The 19536-nt window shown below is 54.6% G+C and overlaps 1 protein-coding gene across 1 annotated transcript in view; it reads right to left on the bottom strand.

Moving 5' to 3' along the window:
* The window catches only part of COL13A1 (collagen type XIII alpha 1 chain), a 147168-nt gene that overhangs the window by 59939 nt on the left and 67693 nt on the right, over nucleotides 1–19536 (bottom strand). Inside the window, exons 5-11 of the mRNA XM_029919700.1 lie at nucleotides 17448–17474; nucleotides 14613–14648; nucleotides 12399–12425; nucleotides 10412–10462; nucleotides 4684–4719; nucleotides 3871–3897; nucleotides 2922–2948 (exon numbers count right to left, since the gene is read on the bottom strand). Of these exons, the coding sequence (XP_029775560.1) occupies nucleotides 2922–2948; nucleotides 3871–3897; nucleotides 4684–4719; nucleotides 10412–10462; nucleotides 12399–12425; nucleotides 14613–14648; nucleotides 17448–17474 (231 nt within the window). The remainder of the gene's footprint in view (nucleotides 1–2921; nucleotides 2949–3870; nucleotides 3898–4683; nucleotides 4720–10411; nucleotides 10463–12398; nucleotides 12426–14612; nucleotides 14649–17447; nucleotides 17475–19536) is intronic.

Below are 19536 nucleotides of genomic sequence, written 5' to 3'. Positions count from 1 at the left end.
CTGGTCCTGGAGGTATTGTGTTGATGCCACTCAGTTTTATCTCAGTGAACTGGTAGCATGTAAGAGCAAGGAGAATACAACACAAGTCAGGATGTCAAGTTTCCCTCATATAGTTCAAGGTACAACAACAGATGGCACCAATTAAGTTTAGTTGACTATCGGCTGGCCCTCTAAGACAGGTCATGGGTGACGTGCTAAAGGCTCTTGTCATGCCTCCCATATGCCAGGCACTGTTGTGAGCACGTGGTGTGAATGTGCTCCTCCCACCCTTACAGCCGCCCTGAGGAGTGAGGAGTGTGAATTCAGAGTCCCGGCTCTCCTTTACAGCGCTTGTGGGATCCCTGATCCTGTCTACCCCTTACATTAGGTTCTCGGGGCTACTGTGGGCTGGCCGGGGCAGGGGTGATCCCCTTTTGAGGTGAGGACACAGACTAAGCACAGAGAGTGAGCCTCAACCCCCCGGTATTGGATACCTAGCAGAGGGAAGACCATGTGAGGGCAGAGGTGAGCGGGAGACAGACAGATGAGATGCAGGCCGTGATAATTACACTAGACCGCGTGTTGAATTAATAGCTCAGGGACCCTGTGCCAAGCCAAACAGAAGCCTAATGGTCCTGTGGTCTGTCAGATTTTGACGGATGACAAAGACGCAGGCAAGGCCACACTGATGTGGGCTCATGGGAGAACCCCCTCCCTCCCAAGTTTCTTCTGACCCCCAAACAGACAAGGGAGACTCATGGTGGTTAAGAGGGGGTGGAACAGAGGGACGGCAAAGGAAGAGCCCCACGGAAGGGTTCCTTTCCTTTAAGACCAAAGGCCCTGACAGCAGAAAGGAGGTGGGGTGGACGGGTACGCTCCCACCACATGGGTCTCAGTCCTAGCTCTCTTAGGTAGAAGTGGTGTGGCCTTTGGCAATATACTCAACCAGTCTGTGCCTCAATCTCTCCTTCTGTAGAGTGGGGATAATAAGCTTTTATGAGGATTACAGGACAGCGCCTAGCTGACCTTCATTATGACCATCTGGGTTGCCACGGACTATGTTATGGTGGCGTCAGGCCAGTAGGAAGGGGAAGAAGGTGGCAGGGAGAGAGGGCTGAGGGAATAAGCACCCCGAACTCCTGGCATCTGAGGCCCTATGCCCCTAGAACCATGGCAGCCTGGAAGTGCATTCCTGCCTTGGTCTCCATTGCTTCATGCACGTGCACAGCATGCTTGGTGAGGGAGGCGGGAGGGGACAAGAAGTGCAGCCGCAAGGGAAGTGGCAGTAACAGGTGGAAAGCTGGGTGGGCACCTGCATCCCAATGCCAGCTCTCCCACCCATGGCCTCCAGGGCCCCACTGTCCTTTTTCCAGTTCTGTGTCTATTTTAAGGACGTGCCTCCTGCAGGGCCTTTGCACATGCTGTTCTCTCACGTCCAGGGTGCTTCTTCCCATTCCTTTTCCTCTTAGTTAAACCGTCATCCCTCAGGCCCCCGGTCAAGTCTTTCTCAGAAGATCTCAAGTGAGCCTCAGCCTGGGTGAGCTGTTGTGACACCAAGGTTTCTGAGAGTCACCAGCACTGCCTTTTTATAGCACTGATTGCCAAGGGAATTTGTGAATTATTCAAGTGATTGTTTAAATATATGCTCGCCTGCTAGCCTGTGAACTGCAGGGTGGCAAGCACAGTGTCCTTCTTACTCCTGTTTATATCCCTGGCACCTGGCACAGTGCCCAGACAGTGCAGACACTCAATAAAAACGTGTTAAAGGAAGGTAAGAGGCAGGGAGATAGGGAAGGAGAGAGGGAACTAAGGAGAGATAAATGCAATAAAATGTGGAGGGAAGGAATTAGAGAATTGGGCTTCAGTCCTCTTTTGGATGCTCCCTCACTGTGTGACTTAAGGCAAGTTACTTAGGCACTCTGAGCTTCAGTCTCCATAGCTGTCATAGAGCTAATAACAAGTAGGACCCAGAGCACAGGGTTTTGCTGAGGATAAATGAGATAATATAGGGATAGCACTTAGCCCCGTGCCCACCACATAGACAACCCTCAATTAACGTTAGCTGGGTCTGGGTCCACTGGAGAGGCTGAAGCCCAGAGGGAGCTGAGTTTTCAAGGGTCCTATGTGATGTAGGAGGAGTTGGGGGCAAAGACCAGGTTTCCCTCCCCATCCACAAAGCTAACCATCTCTTCTGGCTGGCAGGGTTCTGGGCTCCCGTGCCCTGGGCACACCCCAGTTGCGAGTGGAGAGTGTCTCCACGTCATCGCGTGGAGCAAGACCCGCATCAGAGCCCACTGGACGGGGAGGCAGGGAACCTGCACATTCGGGCAGTGCAGGAGGGGACTGCTCCCAAAGAAAAGGTGACCAGCCCGAGAGGCTGGAAAGCCGCCCGGCCCAGGGCCGGCCCATCTACTCTTAAAGGCCCAACAGTGCCGCTGCAAACTGGCCCCTGACAAGGGGAGGCCTTTCTCTTCTGGAAGGAGTGGCCTGGAGGAAAGGTAAAGACAGGAAATTCTTTTAAAAGGCTCTGTAGAAGGTGGGAAGGGCCAGGAAGAAGGTGCGGGTAACAGCCTGCTTCTTCAAGTCTGCTTTGTGCCCCGCTGGGGCAGGAGCACCCAGAGTCCAGAACAGAGCTGCTGCTAGGAAATCCGGTTGTAGAGAAAGTGCTAGATGGGCTCCCCACCCCTGTGAGTGGCCACGTGAGTGACTGTAAACTGGGCCCTGAGGCAAAGGCCAGCGGCAGCTAGGGAGTCTAGGTGCTCCAGACTCTGCCTCTGTGGGACACTGGCGACCTTGGACTCTCTCTGGACCTCCCTTTCCTCATTTTTTTCAGGTGCAGAAGCCCTCCCTGCCTCTGCCCGGGCGGTGCTTGGCTGTGGCCCATGAGGTCCAGGCTGACCCCCCCACCCCTCAAGGGAAGGCGGGAAAGTTGGGGGTCTTACCATCTCCCCTTTGGGTCCGGGGTGGCCCTGGAAGGAGAAGAGCGTGAGTGCCAGGTACACTGCACCCCAGAAGCCCGGCCTGCCCCACGTGGCTGCCCCCTCCAGCACCCATGGCCCATTTGCATCTTTCCTCCTCACTCCTCTCGCTCCCTCGCGCTCGCACCCTGTCCTGGACCCGCTGGCTCAGGCTTGGCTGTGTGCCTGCTGCCCTTTGCTGGGTCTTACTTAGCCCGTGGAGGACCCTGCCCCATGCACACACCCAGGGATGCCAGTTCTGGGGAGATGAGTGCAGATGACCCCCAGGCCCTTTGCGGTGCTCAGCTCTGGCCTGCAGTGGGGCACTCGCGGCCTTCCCTCATCATCTCTGGGGGCATCCAGGAGCTGAGCTCTCCCCCAGCTCACTCTTTTGCAGATTGGGAAGGGGTCTCTTCCCCCCACCCCATGAATATTTGGGTCTGGGGCCCATGTCAAAAGCATTGAAATGGACCAAGAGAGGAGCTATGGGTGGGGGCACGGACTCCTTATGGACTTGGGCATGGGGGGGCTCACCTGGGATGGGACAGGTGCCCAGATGCCATTGAGAGTCAGTGCCTTGAGCTCTCCACCATCTTCTCTCCTGGCCACCTCCTTGCCTCACTCCCTACTCTAGTCCCTTCCAAGGGCGCCCCAGAATCCCCAAATTCTAGAGGTGGCTCTTGCTCCAGATCTGAGGGCCCTGCGTGGTGGCCGTGCATGAACTTGTGCCCAAGGGAAGGCCCTGAGGTCAGGGGCAGTTCATTCTAATGGCCCCTCCCCACCTCCCACTGGCGACAATTTCCCGCCCCAGGAACTTTCATTCTATTTGAGCTCCTCATGGAGTTAGGGTCTTGCAGAAGGAGTGAGGATCCCAGGTTAGTGACCTGGATCAAGAGAGGGGTTGGAGCTTACGGCCCCAAGAGGGTCCACTCACCGGTTTGCCATCTAGCCCGATGGGACCCTGAAAGAGGAAAGAAGCCAATGTGAAGACAGCATCGTGAGTCTCCTGCCAAAGAGGCAGCCCCAGGAAGCGGTTAAGGGCACAGGTTCCAGACTCCAAGTTAGAGTTCAAGAGTCTACTGGACCACTTACTGCTAGGCAACCATGGGTAAGCTTAAGCCTCAGTTTCTTATCCTAAAATGGCGATGAGAATAAGAGTCTGCCACGAGGAGTCTTTATGAGGGTAAATGAAATGCCTCCTGTCTGGTGCCCGGCTTGAGGGACAACCAGATGAGTGGCAGTTGCTACTGCAATCATAGACCTCTTCTTTGCTCTGAGTGGAAAGCAAAATGTATGTTCCTAGAACACGGGGGCCTGGGGACAGGGGGAGCCAGCTTCCTCTTAGAACCTGTCATAGACCTTGGGCAGGGGGCACAGGACCTCCCTGTGGCCACCTCCCAGCCTCCTGCAGGCGGATCCCCTCTCCAGGCCGAGCTGGAGGGTGCTTCCCTGAGGCGCATCCTCTGTTCCACATTCCAGGGTCCTGCTGGGGCTCACCCAGCCTGTGCCTTCACTCGCCTGCCCCTGTCCTGCTGTGCCTTCATCTCCCTGTGATTTTCCCTGCTCTCGGAGCCAAGTGCTAAGCTGTTCTCCTCGGTTGCTCTCCATGAGGGGCTGCAGGAGAGGGTCCTTACTGACCAGGGCTGGAAGGTCAAGAGCAGCTTGAGGACTGGCCCCACATGAAGTTTAGCCCAGCCGGGCCCAAGGGTCACTGGGGACACAGTCACCCTCAGCCGTCCCTACTTACCGGAAATCCAGGAAAACCCCGAGTGCCCGGCTGACCCTGGAAAGAGCAGGAGAGAATAGAGGATGGGTGAGGAGGATGGAGCTAAACTGAGTTCCCTGGTTCGTTTTGCTCCCAGGGAGCCCGTGGCTTCCCTCCCACTGCGCCGGGGTCATCTGTGGGAGATACTCCCCACGGCAAGCTGGCTAGTCGGGAGAATGGACAAGGATGGAAAGGAAAACAGAGAACCCTTCTTCAGGGACTGGGGGCAGAAGGGAAAAGGAGGTGCCAGCATGGTTTGGATATCAGCAGATACCAGAACCTGACCTTCAGAATGTATATTTTCAGGCCACATGGGTCATATTGCTTGCTTTTTTCTCACCTGGCCAGCAGGGCTCCCTGGTTGGGTAATCTCTGGGTCCCCCAATCTTTGTGCCCATTCACGCCCACTTTTCTGGAGGTGCAGAGCGAGACACGGGTAGGTATTTGGGCTGGAGACTAGAAGCAGCTGGTCACAGCCCAGTGGCTTGTGGTCAAGACTCAGGACAACAGAGGTGTGCAGAGGTTACAAGAAGTGTGAGGCCATGTGGACCCAGGGGCTGGGGAGGGCTGAGCAGGAGGTCAAGGCTGGCAGTCTCTTCTCCACACGTGACATTCACAGCCAACCTCAGTCTCACCACCTGCCCCATTTCCCCTACTCTTTGCTCAGACACACAACTCACTTGCTTTCCCTGGACACCCCACATCTTTCATACGGTGAGCCCTCAGCGTGGAGTCCCCCTTTGACTGGAATGGCCACAATGTCCTCTCAAGCTTGGGCTTTTGAATCTGGCGGACTGAGTTCTAGTCCTGCCTCCAGCAGCCATGGCTGTGGATTTCCCTTTCCTCGTTTGGGGATGGGGATAACAGGATAACCTCACAGGGTCATTGAATTACACTTGATGATACTTGGAAAGCCGGCTGAAATGGTAGCTGTTTGTTCGATCGAACGGAACCTAGGAGCCCCAGAATGAAGCAGGGCGCTTTTGATCCAGGACGCCTTTGGATCAATGGAGGACGGTCCTTGCCAAGTGGTGGTTTTTAAATCAGACCCCATTTGCAGGCAGCTTTCACTGCATCCATCTGTGGGGAACCTGGACTATCTCCAGGCTGCTTTGGGTTTTCCTTGAAGCTGTGGACAGGAGTGCCCAGAGGCCTCTGCTCAGGAGACAGGGCTGCGTGGCATGGGGACTCTGCCTTCAGGGTGGGAGCACCAGTCAAGTGGGGACAGGCTTGTGGCCAGCAGCCAAAGAGCAGGAGTGAGGAGATGCCACTCATCTATCAGAGGGCCCTGGGCTTCTCTCCTCTCAAGGATAAGTGATGCTAAGAATAGGCCTGAGGAGAAAACCCGGAAACTATGTGGTGTGGCCTTTCAACTACTCTGAATGCCGAGAGGTCTGAGGACAAAGGTCAGGAGGAGAGGGTTCCAAGAAACAGCTTCGAGTCCTGCTGCGGATAATGTTTACATGGTGGGGATAATCGCACGGTTTGCTAATTACAGAGCCCGTCCCGGGAGCAGGATGCAGGTCCCCAGACGCAGAGCCAAATGTGGGGCTAACCACGGCTTTTTCAGGGATCTTGGGAAGAATGCTGTCACTGACCAAATGGAAACTGGGACTCTACTTCCTGGAGATGCCGGGCTGGGTAAGGCGCTCAGGGAGGCCTGGACCTGGGTTTTAACTGATGTCTCTTCAGTTACGGGCTGGAGACGAACGTCTCTTCCAGTGTTTATTGGCCGGTCGTTTACTTGCGAACTGGCTGTTTGAATTCCTTACCAGCAATGTCCCCTAGCTTGTTTGCTTCTCATTGACCTGAGTACAGCTCTTAATCAAGGACAGTGACTCTCTGAGAGTCATGTGTGCTGCAGATATTCCCCCCAATTTGGCATTTGTCTTTTTTTTATGCTGTATTTCCCGCCAGAGGGGAATTTTACGTTTACGTCGACAGGCGTATCAATCTTTCCCTACGGCTTCTGGGGTTTCATGTCCTGTGTCCAAGGGCTTTCATCAGTGCGGATGTAATAAATGTTTGCTCATGCTTTTATGGTTTCATGTTTTACATCTAAGTATTTCATCCATTTGGTATTTATTCTGATCTAACAAGTGAGGTGGAGATTCAGCTCTTTTTTTATGGCTTTTTTTTTTTTTTTTTTTTTTTTTTTTTTTTTTTTGCTTTACCTTTTGGCGAATGGCTTGTCAGCTGTCCCCACATCATCTCCTGGACCATCTATTTTTTCTCTTCCTGTTGTGAAATGAAACCTTTACCACGAACTACATTCCCAGATACGTTTAGCTTTGTTTCTGGCCTCCTGGTCTGTTCTATTTAACTGCTCTGTTTTTACAATGCATTTGATATCTAGTAAACCAGCCAGTCCCTCCCTCACCCATCTCCTGCACTCAAGTTTTTCAGAATCTTCCTGACATCCTTATGAAAGCATATTTTTTGTGAATATTATTCTGTTGGACTCCCGGCCCCATAAAAAGTTCACTGGGATTGGGATCACATTACAATTATGGATAATACATTTATTCATAGATCAATTGTGGACTAATACTATGTCTTTCCATATAAGGGCAGGGGAAATAAGTTTTATTTGCATTGGTCTCCAAAATCTCTTCCCTTAATTCAGGGCCTGGGTAGAGAGAGAGCTAGGAGGACCCCCACTTCTTGGAAGTGGACCCCTTCGTCTACTCCTGCCTGTAATTTGTGCGGGGTAGAGACACATAGACAGACAGAAGGTTGGCTCTCCTTTCCCTTCTGTCTGATCCCTGAAAGTGGGTCAGTCCTGCGTCTGCCCAGAGCCAGTCTCCCACTCCAAGTAAGTGCTGACTATCTTTCACATGAGATCCTGTGTGGTCGATATTTAATCGCCAGCTGAGGTGATAGAGAGTGGGAGAGGAGAGTCCTGCTTTGTTCAGTATTTGCCAATCTCGGTGGTGTAAATATGCCTCCCACTACGGCTGATTTTAAGCTACCAACGTGATGTCCACTGAACATAAGGTTGGTAGAGGAGGTACATGACCTGCTCCTGTGAGCTGAGTGAGCCAGGCAATGGGGGGCGGGGGGGGACATCTCCCTTTGGATATCACAAGGACAGCTCAAATTCATCCCGTTCTGATGGCACCATCATCTACTTGGTGACTCAGATCAGAAACGGGGGGGGGGTCATCTTGAACTCCTCCCTCTTTCTCAATCCTCATTTTTACCATCAATAAATTGGTCAATGCGGCTTCCAAAAGATCTCACCAGTCCAGCCCATGATTCTTGAAAATGCCTCCCAGCCGCTGAAGTGGGGGAAGGACCAGGGGACCTTCTTAAACTGCAAATCTGATCATGTCTGTCCTCCGCTGAACGCAAACCAAGGGCTCTCCACTGCCCTCAGGATTAAGTCCTGGCTCCTGAACACCCTATCCTGGTCCTTCACAACTGGGCTCCTGCTCCCCTGGCTAGCCTGAGCCCCGCTTCGCTATGCAAAGAACTTTCCTGTGATCCCTTACCCGGTAGTTTATAAGAACCTCTGTTGCCTCTGTGGCCCCTCCTCAGCCTCACTACCTGGGAACCTCTGCTCAACCTTGATCACAGTTTGGTCATCCCCACTTCTCTGATGGTCCCCAGCCTGAGGCAGGTGCCTCCCCCGTGTCCCCACAGCTTTCTAACCATCCTGGCTGAGCACCATCTGTGTTATAGTCACTATGGGATTGCTGGTCTCTCTGACAAGGGGCAAGCAGGCCGAGGTCAGATTGTCATTGGCTACCTGTGTGGTCAATGTTTAATGTGGTCAGTGTGGGTGCCTAGCCCACAGTCAGTGCCTAACCCAGATTAATGGAATGCACAAACAAAGAAACACAACAGGTGTATTGGCCCAGCATGGGATGTCTCCTGACACATGAGGGCTGGGAGTTCAGATGGTTTCTCTTGGACCCTGAAGAAAAGCTGGGGAGCTCAGGGAGGAGAACACTCCTCTTGAGATGGGGAGTGTTTCCTAGTCTGGCAGATGACCTGCCTGATGTCTGCTGGCCCAGCCAGGGTCCCCACCGCTGCCTCAGTTTAATAGGGGCACACCACTCCAGCATCCTGCCTTATTGGAATGGGAACCATCCCTTTCCCAAATGTCTGGATGGACCCCCTTTGCTCAGACTATTTAGGAAGAAGCTTCTAGAAAAGAGGCAGGTGGCCCCTGAGAGTGGCAAGGCTGGTTCTAGTTAGGGCTGTTTATTCTGAGCCTTTCTGGCCTCGTGGAAAGACACGTGCTCCCTATAATCCTTGGCCACGGAGGGTTTGTCCACCTAACCTCTACCTCTTAGTGACAAACATCCCCTTTGTCTTCCCCTGTCCCCTGCTCTCGCCAGCTCTGGGTGGCTTCCTGGGTGGCATTGAGGTGATTGTCCTGGTCTGTAGGGAGGACTCATCAGGGGAGACCCCCGTCATCTGGGTGATGATTGCCCACACAGGCTGAAGTAGAAGGAGGCTGTGCTTGGTCAGGCCTCTGGGTACCATAAAGCCTTTCCCACCACCCGGGCTACACCCACAGGGAGAACTTTTTCTTCTCCTTAAGGAAAACATCCCTTTCAAAGAGTAGAGCTGCAAACGTGGAAGGAGGTGGTGCAGCAAGAACGCTGGCTTTGGAATGAGGCTGACCTGGCCCACCCTATGCTCTAGCGCTCACTGGCCAAGCAATCTTGGGTAAATTATGAAACTCTCAGTTTCCTTGTCTGTAAATCGGGGTGATGGGCCTGCCTCACAGCTCCGTCTTCTGGGCCCTCTCTGACCTGCCCCTGCCTCCAAGTGGTCCTGAATGGCTCACCTCTCAGCTCCCAGCTCTCAGCACAGCCTTCCCCTTGGACATAACTTAGCAATTTGCTCTCTGACCCCTCTCTCTAGACTGTGGGCAGGAGAGACAGCAGCGGCCTCGGCAGGAGGGACCCCACCCTTCCACTGGGCTAGCTTCAGACTCCCCAAAGCTAGCCCTGTGCTCCCCTCGGCTTCTCACTGTGCAGAGCAGGAAAAGCATACAGCAGAGCATGCAGATGGTGGTCTGATCTTTGGTGGAAGCCCTGGGTGCCAAGGGTCTTGGGTTCTAATCCTGCCCCAGCCTCTGGGCCTCTCTAATCCTGGCCCCTCTCTGGACCTCAGTTTCCCCTTCTGAGGGGGCTGTGTAAGACGATCGCTCAGGTCCTTCCTACTCTGACATTTGATGATTCTGTTGAAGCTCTGTGGTTTGGGCTCTCCTTCCCATGGTCACAGTATCTTCCCACATCATCACCTGTGTCCACTTGTGGTCCCTAAGGACACATATCTGAGCGGAAGCCCCTGCTAAGGGACAGAGGATTCTAAGAAGCAGGACCTCGCAGTCTGCCCGGCCTCTGTCAAGACCAGGAGTGGATGCTTGGGGGCAGTGAATCCAGGTGCTGGGTATCTGTCCTGGGAGCTTCCAGAAACAAGGTCTGTCCTCTGGAAAGCTGGAGCACCCCATCTGAGGAGGAATGAGTACTGTCTCCCCTCCCCGTAAACAGCAGGGCCACCTCCCAGCTGCTGGTTTCCTGGCCAAAGGGTGGCCCTTGCAAACCCCCAGAGGGGCTGTAATTTAGGGACATTTAGTCAGGCCTGGCCTGGTTCACCACATGATAGGCAGTGGCTGCCAGGCCCAGAGGCACAGCCACTTGTCATTAACTCACCCATCCCCCCACTCTGAAGAAGAGCAAAAACCACTTACAGGGGGGCCACGGGGACCAATGATGGACATGCCAGCGTCTCCTGGGGCCCCCTGTGGAAGAGAGAGAGAGAGGAGAGGGAGAGGGGCAGGAGCAGGGGAGGGGAGGGGTGAAGTGGGCACGGAGGAGGGAAAGAAAAGAGCTGGCAGGTGGGGAAGGGGAGCAGGGTGGGTGAGGTGCCCAGACAGGGGCCCGGAGGACAGAGGGGTGGAGGGAGGTGGGGGGATCGGAGAAGAGGAGACACAGGGGTGCATGGACCACCCGGGAGGGAGTGAGAAGGCCATCGGGCAGCAGGAGGAATAAAGAGGGAAGACAGGTTAGTGGTAGGATATAGGATGAGGGTCAGAGGGCGGTGGGACCCCAAGCAGAGGAGAGAAGAAGGGATTCCATGCAAGGATAAGAAACAGGTGCATGGGGAGGGGGAGGGCACATGGCTCAGCCACACCACCCAGGCCTCAGAGGCCTCCCGCAGGCCCCGCTGGGCACCCTCCAACCTGCCCAGCCTCATCAAATCTCAGAGCTCCCATGGCCTCCCTCCCCACCCCGGCCCCCATGTGTCCATGTGGCATATACACCCAATAACTGGTAAGCCCGGCTGCCCCATGCATGGAGCAGAGGAGGACAGGGGTGGGGATGAGACACACTTGCTGCATGGGCCTTGTGGCCCTGAGCCTGCAGGGCGGGCTGCCTCGGGTCTCCTCGTCCTGGTGCGACTGCCAGGCTGGGAGCTCCAGGCACCGGTCGAGGGTGGGTGGGCCACCAGGTGTCTAAACCTATCTGTGTGCATGCGTGTGTGTGTGGGGGGGGGCAGGAACGGGCAGCAGAAAGATGAAGGTATTTGGGACACAGATGGGGGTCAGAGGTGATGCCCTGCTGGGAGGCGGGCGGGTGCTGCTTCCCACCAGGAGCCACCTTTTCCCTTAGAGGAGATGCCCAAGGCCCCGTTCCAGGTCCTGCTCTGCCAGACTGCCTGGGTTTGCAGCCTAGCTCTGCTCTCTCTCCCAGCTCTGTCACCTTGGGCTCCCGAACCTTCCTGCCTCAGGTCCCTTCTCTGTAATGCAGCGATAATAGGACCTGCCTCACAGGATGCATATGAAAGTTTTAGGAGATAAATGTAGAGCACTTAGAAGAATGCCTGGTGTGTGAAGGGGCTCACAAGTGTTTGCTGTTGTCCTGAAGTGATGACTGGGTCCCTTGTCTCCCCGCTGGGCAGCCTGGAGCCCCGGGAAGCAGACTCCATGGGGCACATCAAGGCACAACGGTTAGGAAGCCCAGCGTTGGAGGCAGACACACCGGTGCTCCTCTCCAGCTGTGTCACTTTCAGCCGTGTGACCTTGGGTATGTGCTTCGGTTCTCTCTCATGTCAAGAAGAATATTAAAGGCTCCCCGGAGGGGCTGTGTACTCTCTAGAAGTACTGAGCTGGGCATCGAGAGGTCTGGCTTTTAACCCCTGCTCATCCCCTGTTGTGGGACCTTGGGCAAGCCCTACCCCCTCTCTGGGCCTCAGTTTCCTTCCCTGTTAAGGGAACTGGTTAGATGTGTTGCTCTCGGACCCCCTCAGAATCCACCAGGGTTAATGCTCCAGGACCGTCTCTTGGGCTCCTGACTTCCTAGGGGGCTCTGCTCCACAACCCGCTCTGGGCATTTCCCTGGGGGACTCTCTCTGGGGGGCACAAAGAACAACGTGTGAGGGTCCCTGGAGCAGGCCAGGGAGGGACTAGAGCCAGCTGCACCAAATGGCGATCTGTGCTCCCTTCGCCTCCAGGAAGGGTGGGTGCCAGGCCACCCGCAGCCTCAGTGGGTGGGGAGACCCACGCAGCCCGGGGTCAGGGGCTTGGAGGCTGGGCCAGGAGAGTCTTCGAGGGCAGGGCGCGGTGGCCTGCATGCTGGGGGGACAGGGCGGCTGAGGTGGGGGCCTCTGAGAGCACCCCCGAGAGGTCAAGGGGGAGAGACTGGGGCGGAAGGATGGAGGGGAACGTGAGGACTCACCTTCTCTCCTGGTTGGCCCTTTACTCCCTGGGGCAGCCACATGCAACACAGGGTGTAGGGAAGAGAGAGGGAGGGAGAGAAAAAAGAAAGGATAAGAGAGACACACACAAGACTCTGTGTTAATGGCACAATGACCAAACAAACGAAACCACTGTGAAGTAAGAAAACGAAACACAGACGCTGACACGCGACAGGCTCCACTGACAGGCTCCACTTCCGACAAGCAGGGCACGTGGATGGCTCCTGCCTCAGCCCGGGCCCGGCCCCAGCCAGCCGTTCCAGAAACCGAGAGAAACAGCGGCAGGGGCCTTAAAATTAAGGCCCTCTCAAAATGTGTGTGTGTGTGTGTGTGTGTGTGTGTGTGTGTGTGTGTGTGTGGAGTGTGTGGTAGCGAGAGAGAGAGAGAGAGAGAGAGAGAGAGAGAGACAGAGAGAGAGAGAGAGAGAGAGAGAGAGAGAAAGAGAGAGAAACCCACTTAGGTCAGAAAATCTGCCTGAGAAGCCATGTCCCCCATGGGGCTGGGTCACTTGAGGTGGGGGGATGGGCATGAGGGAGACAGTGCTGTGAGCCGAGTTTAGTGCATTTGAAGAACCAACAGAGCAAGAAGCACAAAGTTTTGTGAAGCTACTACACGCTGAGAGTTGCCAGGGCCGCTGGGTAAGACGGTAGGAGAGGGCGTGGAGGAACCCAGAAGGACAGACAGTAGGACACGGCCATCGGGGAGGACTGGGGATGGGTCTGGGATGCAGAGGAAACTGGGGCATCACCAAGGGGCCCTCTAACCATAGTGATCAGCAGGTAGACAACCAAAATGCACCTCGATCCACTGACCCTGCTGGTGGTGGGTCTGCTGAACCCCAGGAGCAGCTCAGGCATTTCACACCTACTGGCTAACCCAGTCCTCATCAGGTGGCTCAGGTCAGGATGCCTACTAGGCAGCCAGATGGGTCCATTTTCACATTTAAAATAGCACAAGCGTCATGAAAGCCCCCCCACGGGCTTGAAAATAGCCTTGTGTAGAAAGAAATGGGGAGACCTCCTGGGGTCCGCCTTCCTGCTGCCACTGCTGAGAGTCAGGACTAGGCTCAGATGGACACTTCCAGGGAGGGGCACATATCCACAAGGGCCCAAGAAGGAAGAGGGCAGGAGGCGGGCTGGATTTTGCGTTTTGCAGTCGCCCCCTGCAGGCTGGCAGTGGCACTGGGTGTAGAGACCCCTAAAACCTGCCTGTTAGGAGCGTCTGCCAGTCAGCGTGGGTACAACCCCCCACTCAGACCCGATCCTGGGCACACTGAATCTCGGCATGCTCATCAATAGGACGGGCTATGGTGGAGACCGTGCCTGGCTCAGGTGCATGTGCAGCGAGCTCCGGAAAGAGGCGGGGGAGCTGTTTCTTCTCCACTTTGGTGAGTACCCGTGGTTTGGAGGTAGAGAACTGAGGCGGAGGGACAGGGCCGGGCAGGACCTTGCGAAAGACACTTAACATCTGAGCCTTGGTTTTCTCATCTAAAAAATGGGGGTGGAAACCACACCTACCTCAGGCAGTCCTTGTGCGGCCGCTAATGCACTGGGGTTCTGAGCACAACCAACCTCAGCGCTCTCCAGTGTTAGCTGCGATTTGGCCTTCTCTCTCAACTCACGCCAGGCAACCTCACACAAGGATGCCACACGGAGGCCTAAGGCCAACCCGGTGAGGAGGTGAGGTTACAAGGCAAGGCATGTGAGTGGTTCTGGAGGATGGCGTGTGGGTCGCCAGGGTGGACATCGGAGGAGATGGCTGGTGGGGAGTCAGGGGTAGATGGGGAGATTAGCTTGGGCACGTATGTTCTAGACCCGCCATTGTCGGTGAGGCCAGCGTGTGGCCCTCACTGCCTTGGGCTGCCGGCGGTGTCTCAGCTACTTTTCCTGGCCCCTAGTGGCCAGCAGGGATGGCCATGGTGCTGGGACCCGTGGCATAGTGCCCACCTTCCCATTTCTCAGCTCTGGACCTTCCCTGTCGGGCTGAGGAGAGGAACGTGAGACCACAAGGTCTGAAGGACTGGAATAAAACTTCTTTCATTCTTCCCTGGTGTCCCTCTCTGAAGCAGACCTGGGTGAGGGAAGAAAGAAGCCTGACCCTCCTCGAGGCTGGGGACACCACCATGGTCTGGAGGACAGGTCAGCACAAAGAAGCAAGCAATGGCCTCCCAAGCAGGTACGAATGCACCAACTCACCACACGTCCAGGAATCCCAATGGCACCTTTGTCCCCCTGACGAAGGAGGCAGAAACAATTAGATGTGGCCAGAGCTGGGCCAGCATGTAAAGGACCCCGTGGGCTGGCTATGCACCCCAGACCTGCTTTGCATGGGCAGTTGGGATGATGGCCAGGGGTCATGTGGATGAAGTTGCCCATTCAGCCCCCAGGGACTGTTAGGCAAGCAGCTACCCCATCACTATCTGCACTCAGGAGTGGGGCTATGGAGAGTGCGCTAATGTAGGAGTCTGGTCCCTGGCCGGAGTTTCAGTTTCCCTATGTGGTTCATAAGGGGTCTATGGCCCTTCCTCTCTTAGACTTCTCCTGTCACAGTCTATTCCAGCCACGGCCAGGATGCGCCGTATCCTTGTCCAGTTCAAGTCCAAGGCACAGAGTAGGCTAAGTGGTGGCCCCAGGTGACAGGGGAGTGGTTTATCGGTGCCAGAGCTGGGGCTCAGTGTCCATGTCCCCTGCTCTTCCCCAGGCCCTCTGTCTGAGAAGGTTATGAAGGAGCCCTCCTCCATGCCCCTCCTCTCGGCGACCCTCGACAGGGACAGGAAGGATGTGCCTGCATCACAAGTTTCAGCTGCTCGGAGGGAACCACGATTTTGTAGCCAGGGGTTACATCTTCTCACTCTGGAAATCTGCTTCGTAAGTTTCGCTCCTCTCCGTTTTGGTAGAAAATACTGTTTTGCAATCACATGTGTGCAGACATCATAAAATCTGGGGTGGGGCCTGGGGTTTGCTAGAAGTCCGGAAGGGCAGAAGGGCGGAAGGCAACAGGGGCCAAAAATCAGATGGTGTCTGTCCTGGCTTCCCAGGCAGCAGAGAGCTAGGCTCGTGGCTTTCCCTGAAGGGGGTGGGCATTTCTGGGGTGATTCTGCATCTGCTGACCCTAAGGAGGCAAAATGCCTTGCGCGACCACTAGCATCTCAAGAGGTATGTGGATGCACAGAGAATAGCAAGTGGCTCTAAAATTAGGTGTTTGTCACACTCACAGGCCAGCGGTGTCTCCAGGAAAACGTTCGCCCTTTGCAAGAGCGGTGGGTTATAAGCCTAGATCTGTTTCTGTAATCTCCCGGAACACCCATGTCCCTCTCCTGGGGCTGCTGGGAGGAGACCATGAAATGGGGTCCCCGGAAAGCCTTCCCCGAGTGCGTGCCACCTGGCAAGCAATTTGCATAAATGGTGTCTACAGGTAGTGAGCCCTGCACAGCCCCGGGCAAGTGAATTTTAGAAGCATGCTTGTGAAGCATGCTTCACACTGTTTACATTTCACAAGGGGCTAGCAGCAGCAAATCTTCTTGTGGGTCACTCTCAGGTTCTCTTCATGACCCGTGAATGAGAGGCTTACCCTTCCTGCTGAGGACACCAGGGCCTGCTGGACACTGGCTGTGACACCCCCACGGCCCACTTACTCATTCTTGGGCTTTTGAATGATATTGCAGGATGTGTGTATTGGTTTCTTTTTGTTTCTCTTTTAAAACTAATGTTCTTTGCAGTCCTGGCCATAAAATGCTCAGGTTAGGGACAGGCATGGGATGGCCAGAGACCGGGAACTCTGGGCAGCGGCCCCTGCTCTGTGAATTGCCCCCAAATGCTTTTTAAAGGTGGACATTGTCAGAACAAACAAAATCTGCCCACGTTCTCCCCAGTCATCTGATTTTCCCCCTCCTTGGATTTCATGGGACCGAGTCACCCGTCCCTCTTTGCTCCGGGGCTTGCACTTAACTGGGAGAGTTTCCATTTTCAAGGCTAAACACTCTCCCACATGCATTTCATTAAGAAAATCACTGCTGGACACAAATTCTAGAAGCTGCTGGCTTAGTCAAGAGGTTGCAATATTATTCATGTCTAAAAGAGGAGAAACTGGGATGCAAAGAAGGGTCTGGAATCCAATGGATGTGGCCCCTGGTTCAGGGAGAGGGGGCAGCCTGGTGGCAGTCCTCGCTCACCCTCCACACCACACCTTGGCCCTCTGCCTGGCTACGGCATCTTGCCTGACTCACCAGACATCTGAGGGTCCATGGTATCTAGTCCTCAATGCCTCTTTGCCCCTGGCTACATCGCGAGGGGCAATGTCTGTGAAGACTTCCAGATTGTTCTCAAACATCGAGCAGAGATTATAGGAAACAGGTATGAAACGGTGTGTGATAACATGGGCCCCCACAGGTCTCAGTTAAAGCTTGGACAATTGGACAGAGCATTTTACCTCTCTGAGTCTCAGTTTCCTCCTCTATAAGATGGGTATAATGATAGCTATTTCACTGTGTCGTTGAATGAATCAAATATACGAAGAGTGATTAGCACAGTGCCTGGCATGTGTTAGGATCTCAATAAGAGAGGGCTGTTAGTATTATTTCCACTTTTATTCCAAAGTCCTCGTGGTTCCTTGGCACAGCCTTTTTAGTATTCAGAAATGGCAACTGGGGGGAGGGGAGACAAAGTTTTTGAGTCTAATCTTACCGGAGGTCTTAGGACAAAGGAGGGTCAGTGGTCTTAAGCTAAGCTGGGATGCAGGAGGATACCCAGTAAGGCCAGTGGGCTGCCTCCCTTCCCAGCCCCCCATTAGTGGGCCTTCATGCTAGAGGTCAGGACCAGCCTTGGAAGGGCCTTTATGCTGTCACCTGTCTGCTTGGGGACCCAGGAGAGGATACCAAGGAGCTTCACCCTCAGCTGCAGGTTAGAGGTGCTGGACAGAGGCCTCTCCCCTGGATATGCCTGGAGGAAAGCAGCCCCCCACCCAGCCAGCCCTTGAGTGGGAGACAGCAGGTGAAAGAGATGCAAAGGAAGGGAGAAATGAAAGCTACTTACTGGGAGGCCAGGTCTTCCAGCGGGACCCTGAAATAGAGGGGGGAAGAGTGAGGTCTACCAAGGTGAAGGGATAGTAATACCCAAGCGTCCCATACCGCCCAACCCGCTGTGTGACCTTGAAGTTGCTGGTGCCCTAGGAACCTCTGTCATATTATGGCCTTGATTACTAAGCTTCCTTTCAGTTCTAGTATTCGTTCATTCATTCACTCATTCATTCATTCATTCATTCATTCATTCATTCAGAAAGGCAGTTAGTGGAGGTCTCCTCCACATCAGGCCCAGGGTAGGGCAAGGAAAAAAAAAGACATGAATATCACTTCCTATGTCTCTGCTTCTCATCACTCAAGGATCATTAGGGCCATGCACCTCACCAACACATCCCCTTTCTTTGAGCCTTTCCGTCTCGGTCAGTGTGATATGCTGTCAGCCACACATGCATGCACCTCTGGCCTCGGAAAGGGCCTGAGGGGGTTGGGCTCCTTCTTCCCCTTCTACCACACAGAAGTCAGATGCCTGCTCTGATGAAGAAGGGTGGCGGGGAGATGCCCCTGTGGGCTCCATGAAACATGACCAGGGAGCCAGGGGGCGGGAGAGGGGGTGGCACCCCGGGGGGCCTCTTCTTCTCTGCTGCGATGCTGCAGGAGAGGGACTTCCTCTAGTGCCTCTAAGAAGCTTCAGATCTCTCCATGATGAGCCAATGCTGGACATATGAAGGACCCTGGCCCCCATGATAGGTGGGACCCTGTGTGGCCCCAGGAGCCACACTTCCTCCCTTGTCTTCACTGACCACAGCCCTTTATTCATATCCCTAGTGCTCCTGTCTAGCACAGTTCGGGGCATGGACTACACACTCCATGCAATGGGTCTGAAGTTCCACCGAGAGAGGAAGACATTCAATAACATGTATATTAGTGCTCCTAACTGTCGCAGGAGCAGCGTGCAGAGCAGGGGGCTCAGTAACCGAGCAAATTCTAAGAAAATGCTGTCTCTTTCATGCTGGCACTCAGTTCCCAGATGGGTCTGCTACAAGAGGGTGGCCGAGAAACTGCCCAAATAGCTGTCTTGGGGCATCACAGAGCAGCTTGTAAAGGGGGAGGAAACACCTGGAGAGAGCTTCTGGAACTGAGAGGCGGCCCCGGCATGGATGGGACACGGAGTCCAGGAGAGATGGTAACAGAGACGGTAGGATTTGGTTACAAGCACGGGCTCTGAGGTCAGCCTGCCCGTGGTGCTCAAATCCCAGGTCTGCCCCTTCCCAGTCAGTGCCATAAGCAAGCTGCTGGCCTCCCTGTATCTCGGTTTCCTCATCTTGTAAATGGGAGAACAATTATAGTTACTTCTTCGGATCAAATAAGATAATGCATGTGAGGCACAGAGTATAGGGGCTAGCATACAGCAAGTGCTACATAAATGCTGGCTATTACGATAATTAGAGAAAAGCACAGGCAGAAGGTACGTGGAGCTGGCTTCGGTTTCTCGCTGCAAAGACTTTGCTACCAGATGTGGGTTCTCTGCTTCCAGACATTTGGCTCTCCCTGTAAACACCAAGTGTGGCCGGGAGTGGGTCTCAGGGAGCTCACTGGAAGACAGGTCCAGCTTCTGCAGGGCTCAGACAAGCCCTGGAAACCCTGGGAGTAAGTTGCCCACTCTGTCCCTTGTTCCTGAGGACATCCCGGAGGCGGTGGTGCAGCGACTCCCTCATAGAGAACCAAGGTCGGGCCCAGTCAGGGAGTCCTTGGGGAATGCTGGGTAAAGGCTCTCAGGGGCTGTCCCTGTCTTCACTCTGCTTGATTTTGCCCCAATGGCACTAAAACATAAGCTCCCGAGGCAGGAATTTGTCTGTTTTGTTCAGGAATGTGTCTCTAGTGCCTTGAGGAGGGCTGAGTTCTTAGTCCTTGATTCTTATTTGTGAATGAATGAACCTAAGGACAAAGCTCCGAACCTGGGACTCAGCCTCTTTCTTTCCCAGGGCCCCCACAGAGACAGTCCAGCAACCAAATATCCTCCTTACCCCAGAGCCTGAGCACTGAGCTCATACTCTCTTCCTGTCACTTCTGCACTGCCCGGTCCTGATGCCAGCAGGGACTGG

Source organism: Suricata suricatta, chromosome 2 (assembly GCF_006229205.1).
Source record: "Suricata suricatta isolate VVHF042 chromosome 2, meerkat_22Aug2017_6uvM2_HiC, whole genome shotgun sequence".
NCBI classification, from domain to species: Eukaryota; Metazoa; Chordata; class Mammalia; order Carnivora; family Herpestidae; genus Suricata; species Suricata suricatta.
The sequence above is the reverse complement of the archived record's forward strand: the minus strand, read 5'-3'. Positions and strand labels throughout refer to the sequence as shown.